Source organism: Panulirus ornatus, chromosome 35 (genome assembly GCF_036320965.1).
Source record: "Panulirus ornatus isolate Po-2019 chromosome 35, ASM3632096v1, whole genome shotgun sequence".
Lineage (NCBI taxonomy): Eukaryota > Metazoa > Arthropoda > Malacostraca > Decapoda > Palinuridae > Panulirus > Panulirus ornatus.
Genome location: NC_092258.1, coordinates 22,150,833 through 22,163,757, shown reverse-complemented (window position 1 = coordinate 22,163,757; position 12,925 = coordinate 22,150,833). Strand labels below are relative to the sequence as shown.

The 12,925-nt window shown below is 39.7% G+C and overlaps 1 protein-coding gene across 1 annotated transcript in view; it reads right to left on the bottom strand.

Annotated features, from left to right (window-relative positions):
• Positions 1–12,526, bottom strand: part of HemK1 (HemK methyltransferase 1) — a 96,680-nt gene extending 84,154 nt beyond the window's left edge. Inside the window, exon 1 of the mRNA XM_071683134.1 lies at positions 11,128–12,526. Coding sequence (XP_071539235.1) covers positions 11,128–11,147 — 20 coding nt within the window. The 5' untranslated portion in view covers positions 11,148–12,526. The remainder of the gene's footprint in view (positions 1–11,127) is intronic.
• Positions 12,527–12,925: the final 399 nt, after the last annotated feature.

The window sequence follows — 12,925 nt, the reverse complement described above, 5'->3', positions numbered from 1 at the left end:
TGGCATACATGGGGTGTTCAGTGTTGTAAATGGAAATGGTGAAGAGCTTGTGGAATGGTGTGATGAAAATAAGACTGGTGATTGGGAATACCTGGTTTAAAAAGACAGATATACATAAGAATATGTATGTGAGTATGCGGTCAAAGGGCATTATTGGATTATGTGTTGGTTGATAGGCATGTAAAAGAAAGACTTTTGGATGTTACTATGCTCAAAGTGGCGGCTGGAGGGATGTATGATCACTATCTTCTGTAGTAGAAGGAAGATAAAAAAAAAAAAGGTTTTCAAAAAAGAGTAGAGAATGTTGGGGTGAAGAGAGTGGTGAGAGTAAGTAAGCTTGGGAAGGAGACTTGAGTGAGGGAGTACCAGGAGAGATTGAGTGTAGAATGGCAAAAGGTGATAGCAAATGATGTGAGGGGAGTGGGTGAGAAATGGGATGTATTTAGGGAAACAGGGATAACTTGTGCAAAAGATGCATGTGGCACGAGAAAGATGGGAGGAGGGCAGATTAGAAAGGGCAGTGAGTGGTGCAATGAAGAAGTGAGGTATTCAGTGAAAGAGAAATGAGAGGTGTTTGGAAGATACTTTCAGGTAAGTAGTGCAAATGACTGGGAGATATACAAAAGAAAGAGGTACGAGGTGAGAGTGTATCATTAAATCTTAGGGAAAATAAAAAAATGTTTTGGAAGGAGGTAAATAACATGCATAAGGCAAGAGAACAACACGGAACATCGGTGAAGGGGGCAAGAGAGGAGGTAAAAACACGTGAGGAAGTGAGAAGGATGGTTTGAAGGTTTGTTGAATGTGTTTGATGATAGAGTGGCAGATATAGGGTGTTTTGGTGGGATGGGGGGTGCAAAGTGAGAGGGTTAGGGAGAATGGTTTGGTAATGAGAGCAGAGATAAATGAAATCCAGAACAGTAATGAGTTTGGATACTATTGCAGTGGTATTTACTAAAAAAGCAGGTGACTGTGTAATTGATTGGTTGGTAAGGATATTCAATGTATGTATGGATCATGGTGAAGTGCCTGAGGATTAAAAGAATGCATGCATAGTGACAATGTACAAAGGTGAAGGGGATAGAGGTGAGTGTTCAAATTACAGATACATAAGTTTCTTGAGTATTCCTGGAAAATTATATCGGAGGGTATTGATTGAGAGGGTGAAGGCATATACAGAGCATCAGACTGGGGAAGAGCAGTGTGGTTTCCTAAGTGGTAGAGGATGAATGGATCAGGTGTTTGCTTTGAAGAATGTATTTGAGAAATACTTAGAAAAACAGATGGATTTGTATGTAGCATCTATGGATCTGGAGAAAGCATATGATAGGGTTCATAGAGATGCTTTTGGAAGATTTTAAGAGTACATGGTGTGGGAGGTAAGTTGCTGGAAGCAGTGAAAAGTTTTTATCAAGGACGTAAGGCATATGTATGAGTAGATAGAGAAGAGAGTGATTGGTTCCCAGTGAATATCAGTCTGTGGCACAGGTGTGTTATGTCCCTATGGTTATTAAATTTGTTTATAGATGGGGTGGTTAGGGAGGTAAATTTTTGAGTTTTGGAGAAAGGGACAAGTATGCATTATGTTGTGGATGAGAGGGCCTGGGAAAAGAGTCAGTTGCTGTTCGCCGATGATACAGCTCTAGTGGCTGATTCATGTGAGAACCTGCAGAAGTAAGTGACCAAGTTTGGAAAAGTGTGAAAGGAGAAAGTTGAGAGTAAATGTGAATAAGAGCAAGGTTATTAGGTTCAGTAAGGTAGAGGAACAAGTTAATTGGGATGTAAGTTTGAATGGAAAAAATTTGGAGGAAGTGAAGTGTTTTATATATTTGGGAGTGGACTTGCAGCAAAGGGAATCATGGAAATGGATGTGAGTCACAGGGTGAGGGAGAGAAAGAAGGTTCGGGGAGTAATGAAGAATTTGTGGAGAGAGAAAGTGTTATGTCGGAGCAAAAATAGGTATGTTCGAAGGAATAGTAGTTCCAACAATGCTATATGGTTGCGAGGCTTGGGCTATAGATAGGGTTGTACAGAGGGTGAATGTGTTGGATATGAAATGCTTGAGGACAATATGTGGTGTGAGGAGGTTTGATCGAGTAAGTAACGAACGGGTAAAAGAGATGTGTGGAAAGACAGAGAGTGTGGTTGAGAGAGCAGAAGAGGGTGTGTTGAAATGGTTTAAATATATGGAGAGAATGAGTGAGGAAAAATTGACAAAGAGGATATATGTGTCAGAGGTAGAGGGAATAAGGAGAAGCAGGAGACCAAATTGGAGGTGGAAGGATGTAGTGAAAGAGATTTTGGGTGATTGGCGCCTAAACATAAAGGAGGGTGAGAGGCATGCAAGGAACACAGTGAATTGGAACGATGTGGTATACTGGGGTCAATGTGCTGTCAATGGATTGAACCAGGGCATGTGAAGCATCTGGGGTAAACCATGGAAAGGTATGTGGGGCCAGAGACTGAGTGAACGAATGTGGCCCTTTTTGTGTTTTCCTGGTGCTAACTCCCTGAAGCAGGGTAAAAAATGCTGTTTCCTGTGGGGTGGGGTGGCACTGGGAATGGATGAAGGCAAGCAAATATGAATATGTATATATCTGTGTGTGTGTATGTATATGTATATATTGACATGTATATGTATGTACATGTGCGTATAAAGGATCTTATGTGTATATGAGTAGATGGGCCATTCTTCATCTGTTTCATGGTGCTATCTCACTGATGCATGAAGCAGCAATTATGTATAATAAATTAAAAAACACATAAACACACATACATGTACATATACATACATATACATATCAACATATCAGAAACTGAAAGTGGATGGAGAGAGATGGGTGATTATTGGTGCATATGCACCTGGGCATGAGAAGAAAGATTATGAGAGGCAAGAGTTTTGGGAGCAGCTGAGTGAGTGTGTTAGTAGTTTTGATGCACGAGACCGGGTTATAGTGATGGGTGATATGAACGCAAAGGAGAGTAATGTGGCAGTTGAGGGAATACTTGGTGTACATGGGGTGTTCAGTGTTGTAAATGGAAATGGTGGAGAGCTTGTAGACTTGTGTGCTGAAAAAGGACGGGTGATTGAGAATATCTGGGTTAAAAAGAGAGATATACATAAGTATACGTATGTAAGTAGGAGAGATGGCCAGAGAGCGTTATTGGATTATGTGTTAATTGATAGGTGCGCAAAACATAGACTTTTGGATGTTAATGTGCTGAGAGATGCAACTGGAGGGATGTCTGATCATTATCTTGTGGAAGTGAAGGTGAAGAATCGTAGAGGTTTTCAGAAAAGAAGAGAGAATGTTGGGGTGAAAAGAGTGGTGAGAGTAAGTGAGCTTGGGAAGGAGACTTGTGTGAGGAAATACCATGAGAGACTGAGTACAGAATGGAAAAAGGTGAGAACAAAGGAGGTAAGGGGAGTGGGGGAAGAATGGGATGTATTTAGGGAAGCAGTGATGGCTTGTACAAAAGATGCTTGGGGCATGAGAAGCATGGGAGGTGGGCAGTTTAGAAAGGGTAGTGAGTGGTGGGATGAAGAAGTAAGATTATTAGTGAAAGAGAAGAGAGAGGCATTTGGATGATTTTTGCAAGGAAATAATGCAAATGACTGGGAGATGTATAAAAGAAAGAGGCAGAAGGTCAAGAGAAAGGTGCAAGAGGTGAAAAAGAGGGCAAATGAGAGTTGTGGTGAGAGAGTATCATTAAATTTTAGGGAGAATAAAAAGATGTTTTGGATGGAGGTAAATAAAATGTGTAAGACAAGGGAACAAATGGGAACTTTAGTGAAGGGGCTAATGGGGAGGTGATAACAAGTAGTGGTGAAGTGAGAAGGAGATGGAGTGAGTATTTTGAAGGTCTGTTCAGTGTGTTTGATCATAGAGTAGCAGATATAAGGTGTTTTGGTCAAAGTGGTGTGCAAAGTGAGAGGGTTAGGGAAAATTATTTGGTAAACAGAGAAGAGGTAGTAAAAGCTTTGCGGAAGATGGAAGCCGGCAAGGCAGCGGGTTTGGATGGTATTGCAGTGGAATTTATTGAAAAAGGGGGTGACTGTATTGTTGACTGATTGGTAAGGTTATTCAATATATGTATGACTCATGGTGAGGTGCCTGAGGATTGGCGGAATGCTTGCATAGTGCCACTGTACAAAGGCAAAGGGAATAAAAGTGAGTGCTCAAATTACAGAGGTATAAGTTTGTTGAGTATTCCTGGGAAAATATATGGAAGGGTATTGATTGAGAAGGTGAAGGCATGTACAGAGCATTAGATTGGGGAAGAGCAGTGTGGTTTCAGAAGTGGTAAAGGACGTCTGGATCATGTGTTTTCTTTGAAAAATATGTGTGGGAAATACTTAGAAAAGCAAATGGATTTGTATGTAGCATTTATGGATCTGGAGAAGGCATATGATAGAGTTGATAGAGATACTCTATGGAAGGTATCAAGAATATATGGTGTGGGAGGCAAGTTGTTAGAAGCAGTGAAAAGTTTTTATTGAGGATGTAAGGCATGTGTACGTGTGGGAAGAGAGGAAAGTGATTGGTTCTCAGTAAATGTTGGTTTGTGGCAGGGGTGCATGATCTCTCCATGGTTGTTTAATTTGTTTATGGATGGGGTTGTTAGGAAGGTGAATGCAAGAGTTTTGGAAAGAGGGGCAAAGTATGCAGTCTGTTGTGGATGAGGGAGCTTGGGAAGTAAGTCAGTTGTTGCTCACTGATGATACAGCACAGGTGGCTGATTCGTGTGAGAAACTGCAGAAGCTGGTGACTGAGTTTGGTAAAGCGTGTGAGAGAAGAAAGCTGAGAGTAAATGTGAATAAGAGCACTGTTATTAGGTACAGTAGGGTTGAGGGACAAGTCAATTGGGAGGTACATTTGAATGGAGAAAAACTGGAGGAAGTGAAGTGTTTTAGATATCTGGGAGTGGATTTGGCAGTGGATGGAACCATGGAAGCAGAAGTGAATCATAGGGTAAGAGAGGGGGCGAAAGTTCTGGGAGCATTGAAGAATGTGTGGAAGTCGAGAACATTATCTTGGAAAGCAAAAATGGGTATGTTTGATGAAATAGTGGTTCCAACAATGATATATGGTTGCAAGGCATGGGCTATAGATAGAGTTGTGTGGAGGAGGGTGGATGTGCTTGAAATGAGATGTCTGAGGACATTACATGGTGTGAGGTGGTATGATTAAGTAATGAAAGGGTAAGAGAGATGTGTGGTAATAAAAAGAGTGTGGTTGAGAGAGCAAAAGAGGGTTTTGAAATGGTTTGGTCACATAGAGAGATAAGTGAGGAAAGATTAACAAAGAGGATATATGTGTCAGAGGTGGAGGGAACGAGAAGTGAGAGACCAAATTGGAGGTGGAAAGATGGAGTCAAAAAGATTTTGAGTGATCGGGGCCTGAACATGCAGGAGGGTGAAAGCCAATAGAGTGAATTGGAACGATGTGGTATACCGGGGTTGACGTGCTGTCAATGGATTGAACCAGGGCATGTGAAGCGTCTGGGGTAAACCATGGAAAGTTTTGTGGGGCCTGGATGTGGAAAGGGAGCTGTGGTTTCGGTGCATTATACATGACAGCTAGAGACTGAGTGGGAACAAATGTGGCCTTTGTTGTCTTTTCGTAGCGCTACCTCATGCACATACGGGGGGAGGGGGTTGTTATTTCATGTGCGGCGGGGTGGCAACAGGAATCAATAAGGGCAGACAGTATTCAGTGCTCAGTACTGAGTACTGAGTACTCAGAATGGCCATCACTGCTTCCCTAAATACATCCCATCCCCCACCCCCCCACTCCCCTTACATCCTTTGTTCTCACCTTTTTCCATTCTGTACTCAGTCTCTCCTGGTACTTCCTCACACAAGTCTCCTTCCCAAACTCACTTAATCTCACCACTCTCTTCACCCCAATATTCTCTCTTCTTTTCTGAAAACCTCTACAAATCTTCCCTTTGCCTCCACAAGATTATGATCAGACATCCCGCCAGTTGCCCCTCTCAGCACATCAACATCCAAAAGTCTCTCTTTCGTGCGCCTATCAATTAACACATAATCCAATAATGCTCTCTGGTCATCTCTCCTACTTACATATGTATACTTATGTATATGTGTCGGAGGTGGAGGGAACGAGGAGAAGTGGGAGACCAAATTGGAGGTGGAAAGATGGAGTGAAAAAGATTTTGTGTGATCGGGGCCTGAACATGCAGGAGGGTGAAAGGAGGGCAAGGAATAGAGTGAATTGGATCGATGTGGTATACCGGGGTTGACGTGCTCTCAGTGGATTGAATCAGGGCATGTGAAGCGTCTGGGGTAAACCATGGAAAGCTGTGTAGGTATGTATATTTGCATATGTGGACATATGTATATACATGTGTATGGGGGTGGGTTGGGCCATTTCTTTCGTCTGTTTCCTTGCGCTACCTCGCAAACGCGGGAGACAGCGGCCAAAAAAAAAAAAAAATGTATATCTCTCTTTTTAAACCAGGTATTCCCAACCACCAGTCCTTTTTCAGCACATAAATCTACAAGCTCTTCATCATTTCCATTTACAACACTAACACCCCATGTACACCAATTATTCCCTCAACTGCCACATTACTCACCTTTGCCTTCAAATCACCCATCACTATAACCCGGTCTTGCGCATCAAAACTACAAACACACTCACTCTGCTGTACATCTGTATATATTTATATGTCTGTGTGTGTATATATATGTATATGTTGAGATGTATAGGTATGTATATGTGCGTGTCTGGACATGTATGTATATACATGTGTATGTGGGTGGGTTGGGCCATTCTATCGTCTGTTTCCTTGTGCTACCTCGCTAACGCGGGAGACAGCGACAAAGTATAATAAATAAATATAATATTAGAAAGGATCATAATTTAGCGTGCGATCAAGTATATTCTTATGAGTCCTCATGATAAGTCCCCAAGTGCACTTTCATGTAATAATCATATCATCATGGGAGATACAAGAAAGAATGTCAGTTGATATACAAGAGATGTAGCTAGGATGTAATTTGATAAACAAGTGACTGTCCAAATGGAGATCAGGTGCATCCAAGAGAGACAACGAGCTTACCTTAAACTTCTTATGTGGAGCAGAAGGGGAACTGTTTACAAATCTTATCAACAATAAAGCTATCTAATTTGTACAGACCTCCACTAATGTTAAGGTTATAATTCTCTGTGTTTTTAATAATAGAAGATTTAATGATATTTCTCGTGGTACTAGAGTTAGAGTTAATAAATGAGATGGCATTACTCCAGTCAATACAATGACCATAGTTTTTAACATGACATTTGGCTCTTGTCCTGCTCTTATACTATATTCATGTTGCATAAGTCTAACAGAAAGATCCTTACCAGTCTGCCTAACATAAAACTTATCACAATTTCTAAATGGTACTTTATAGATGAATCCAGGAGAACTTTCTGGTGAGTTCCTGATTAAGAATTTCTTTACAGCATTATTGTTGCTAAAGGCAACATTTATATTAAAGGATTTAAGCAACATGAGAAGTAAAGTTATTATCAAAAGGGAGAACTAAAAGATTCTTGGTGCTAATGGGAGGTCTGGGTTCAACTCTATACAATGATTTCTTTGCCAACTTAAGGGATTTATCAATGAAAGACCTAGGGTACTTTAACTTGAATCCAATAGAATATATCTTCTCAAACTCATCATCAATAAACTCTGGACTGCAAATATATAATGTCCTCAGGAACACAGACTGAAATGATAATTAAACTTTGTCATGTTGAGATGAAAAATAATGGATATATGAGCATATATTGGTAAGTTTTCCATATATGCTAAACTTAAACTTGTTCCCTGCCTATGGATCATGCAATCTAAAAATGTTAACATACCATCATTTTCATTTTCTACAGTAAATTTGATGGAAGGTACTAAATTGTTAAGTAAGGAGAGAAATGTTTGTAAATTTTCATTTGTTGGCCAAAGACAATGAACATTATCTACATATCTAAACCAAATTGCTTAGAAGGTAAGATATCCTTTAGTAATTTTGTTTCAAAGAATTCCATACAAAGATTATATAGTACTGGTGAAAGAGGGTTACCCAGTGCCATACCAAATTTTTTAGCATAATGTTCTCCATTGAATTGAAATACAGTCTTTTATACACAATTTTATCAGTTCAATAAAAACAGACTTCGAAAAAGGTAAATGATTATCATCCAAAACATCAAATATATGTTCTAAGAGATCATCAACTGGAACTTTTGCGAACAGTGAGGAAACATCAAAACTAACAAGTTTGAAATCAAAATTAACAATGATATCAAGCTTGTTCACTAAATCTACATTGTCCATGATATCAGAATTTGATATCTTATCAAGCCCATTAGTTGGTAAGATATCAACTTTACTTCATCCCACCACTCACTACCCTTTCTAATCTGCCCACCTCCCACCTTTCTCATGCCACATGCACCTGTAGGACTTGCCATGAATGTTTCCCTAAATACATCCTATTCCTCACCCACTCCCTTCACTTCATTTGGTCTCATCTTTTGCCATTCAACACTTAATCTCTCCTGGTATTTCTTCACAAAAATCTCTTTCCCAAATTCACTTAGTCTCATCACTGTCTTCTTCCTGACATTCTCCCTTCTTTTTTGAAAACCTCTATAAATCTTTGCCTTCACAAGATAGTGATCAGACATCCCACCAGCTGGCCCTGTCAGCACATTTACATCCAAAAGTCTCTCTTTTACATGCCTATCATTTAATACGTAATCTAATAGCATCCGTTGACCATCTCTCCTACTCACATACATATACTTATGTATATCTCTCTTTTTAAGCCAGGTACTCCCAATCAACAATCTTTTTTCAGCACACAAATCCACAAGCTCTTCACCATTTTAATTTACAACACTGAATAACCCATGTTCACCAATTATACCCTCGACTGCCACATTACTCACCTTTGCATTCAAATCAGCCATCACTAATACCTAGTTTCATACACCAAAACTGCTGACACACTCACTCAGCTGCTCCTAAAACATTGCCTCTTATGATTTTTCTTCTCATGATCAGGTGCATAAGCACCAATAATCACTCATCTCTTGCCCATCACTTTCAGTTTTACCCACATCTATCAAGAATTTACTTCCTTACACTCTATCACACACTCCCAGGTGTAGTGCTATCCCTTTCTCAGCTCTAATCCTCTCATAAACTCCTGACTTTACTCCCAAGACACTTCCAAACTATTCTTCCACTTTACCCTTGAACTTCGTTTCACTCTGAGCCAGATCATCCAGGTTTCTTTCATCAAACATACTACCTGTCTCTCCTTTCTTCTCACCTTGGTTACAGCCACACATATTCAGACACCCTAATCTGAGCCTTCGAGGAGGATGAGCACTCCCTGCATATCTCCTTCTGTTTCCTCTTTTAGAAACTGAAATACAAGGAGAGGGTTTCCAGCCCCCAGCTCCTGCCCTGTTTAGCTGCCTTCTATGACTTGCTGGGAACACATGGGAAATATTCATTCTCCCCTATAAAATTCATGAAGAAACCTTTACGTAATATAAACCATTTTGTCTGAAAAAACATGAAAGACAAGCACTTAGAAATGAATTATAAAAAGAAAATAAATAACTTACAAATGCCAACTGCCTTTTCATAATATGGAGGATTTACTTATCTCATTCATTTATTCAAAACTGCTCCAGGATTCCATCTAATGAAAGCATCCTAAATATTGCCCAGGACCTGTTTCCAGGAGCTCCTAAAATGCCAAGGCCATACTGCTATTCATAGCAGGAAAATGATAAGACTTGTTTGGAGTAAGACGTTCTTTGAAAACAAAGAAAACAGGAACATTAGGTAGAAGTAAATAGTAAGAACAATAAATAGAGGCCTGGAAACACTGTGCTATAGTTGCCCTTTGCCAGAGGCCTGTTAAGAGTGAGGCACTAAAGGGTAAGAAGTGCGACTAAAGTTCACCAGTTATGCAGTTTTTTATCATGGTCACCAACTTGAGGTAGTTCCTAGAGGGAATGGGCATCACAGATATAGATATATAGTTCTTTGACAACACTGTACTCCCAATGATACAGCCTCATCAAATGCAACTTTTCACTCGTGGTGTATCCTCAAACATGTAGAGTTTAGTAACACAAATGGAGGGTTTAATTCAAACAAGTGACATTCATATCCACTCCTCTAAATCCAATCAGAATGTTCAATACAATATGGTTGACATTAACACAAAACAAATCTTTCTGTTAATGCAGTGCCCAAAATTTCACCCAAATTTTGTTATAATACATAGAAGAAATGTGTAATTGCTATCAAAAATGGAAAATGCACACAAAATTTGCATTAAAATGTTCTGCACAGTCCCAGCAACAAAATGTATCCAAATTTGAGTTACTGCAGATCACAAAAAGCATTAACAAAGTCTCAACTTTAAAACACCCAAATCTGAGTTACTGAGCCATGATTGTCTTAATGCAGTCCCTACTGGAAAAATGGACTTTTCTACAGTTACTGAGCACTTATGTGTGCATTTTTGGCCCCAGGTCCTTAATCTACCATTCAACATGCAAACATACGAAGCACATTAACACATATCATATTAACATGCCTCTAGGTGGTCCTAATCTTATGTTAAGTGGCAACCCAGCTATATGACCAAGTCCCTGGAAGAACTAATAGTATTACAGTGTCCAGATATCATAAATTCATACACTAAGTCAAAACTACAGATTTAACTTTTTATAAGTGATCCAAAGGACCACTTTCAGAATTTTGCAAAGTGATACAGTATAGAAAAGTATAAAAATTGTATTCTCAAGTGTGTCAACCTTTCTCTTTGGGGTAAGAACCTGAAATCTTTTGTGACCTGAAATGTTTTAAAGAAAAAAAGCCTCAAAACAAACCTTCCTCTTGAATATTTCTATAGATAAAAAATTTTCAAGTATATATGACTTCAATAACAAACAACTTCTCATTATATTATTCTGATAATGGTAGTCTCACTATAATGATCATACTTTTGTTGTACAGAAATGTGAAAATAATCTTGAACAACAAAACCTTCAATGATCTGTGCAATGAGTGAGACAAAGTACTAACCTTAAAAGCCTACATGTCATTAAGCGTTCCACTTCTCTAAGCAAATCCTCTGACAGTCTTACGGAATCATGTTTATGCAACTCAACCTGAAAACATTGAGTTTTTACCTTATTTGAAAAGGTATATGAAATATACTACATTTCAAAAGCAAAATACTCGTGTATCTTAGACTATTCTACTGGAACATACTGCATTATATGAAAAAAGGGGAAGTATGAAAAATAAATAGATAAAAAATAATGTTTCTTCATAGCAGACTCTATGAATATACTATACCTAGAATGTGGAATAAACACCTAAATCATTCAGCTCCTACATCATAGCTTTTTATTCACTGGCCCTCCAAGGACTATTTATGTAGCTGCATTATGGGATATACATAATGCAAACTTTATGGGATGTGTTGGAAATGAAGTTTGAGGACAGTCTGTGGTGTGAGGTGGTTTGATCAAGCAAGTACATAAAGAGTAAGAGAGATGTTAGGTAATAAAAAGAGTGTGGTTGAGAGAGCACGAGAGGATGTGTTGAAATGGTTTGGACATATGGAGAGAATGAGAGAGGAAGATCGACAAAGAGGATGTATGTGTCAGAAGTGGAAGGAACAAGGAGAAGTGGGAGACCAAACTGGAGGTGGAAGGATGGAGTGAAAAAGATTATGAGTGATTGAGGCCTTGAACATGAAGTAGGGTGAGAGGCTTCCAAGGAATAGAGTGAACTGGAACGATGTGGTATACTGGGGTTGATGTGCTGTCAATGGACTGATCCAGGGTATATGAAACTTCGGATGGTAAACCATAGAAAGGTCTGTGAGGCCTGGATGTGGAGAGGGAGCTGTGGGTTTGGTATATTGGCAGATTTCATCTTCCACAAGACTTTCACCACCTCTTCTCTCTTATTCAAACCACTCGCCTTGACTCTTTCACTTCGCACACCACCCTGACCAAAACACCCTACATCTGCCACTCTATCATCAAACATTCAACAAACCTTCAAAATACTCACTCCACCTCTTCACTTCATCACTACCTGTTATCACTTCCCCCTTGCTCCATTCATCCATTCACCAATGTTCCCATTAGTTCTCTTGTCTTATGCAAGTTTTTACCTCCTTCCAAGACATCTATTTATTCTCCATAAAGTTAAATGATATTCTCTCATCCCAACTCTCATTTGCCCCCTTCTTCAACCCCTGCATCTTCCTCTTGACCTACCACTTTCTCTTATACATCTCCCAGTCATTTGCACTCTTTCCATGCAAGTATCATCCAAACACCTCTCTTTTCTCTTTCACTAACAACTTTACCTCTTCATCCCACCACTCACTACCCTTTCTAATCTGCCCACCTCCTACCTTCCTCATGCCATGCATCTCTTGCACATGCCATCACTGCTTCCCTAAGTACATCCCATCCCTCACCCACTCCCTTCACTTCATTTGCTCTAACCTTTTGCCATTCTACTCTCAGTCTCTCCTGGTACTTCTTCACACAAGTCTCCTTTCCATGCTCACTTACTCTCACCAATCTCTTCTCTCTGAAATTTCTCTCTTCTTTTTTGAAAACTTCTACAAATCTTCACCTTCGCCTCCACACGATAGTGAGCAGATATCCCACTACCTGCATATATATCTATTCACATGCACATATTCATACTTTCCAGGGCATGTGAAGCGTCTGGGGTAAACCATGGAAAGTTTTGTGGGGCCTGAATGTGGAAAGGGAGCTGTGTTTTCGGGGCATTATACATGACAGGTAGACACTGAGTGTGAACGAATGTGGCCTTTGTTGTCTTTTCCTAG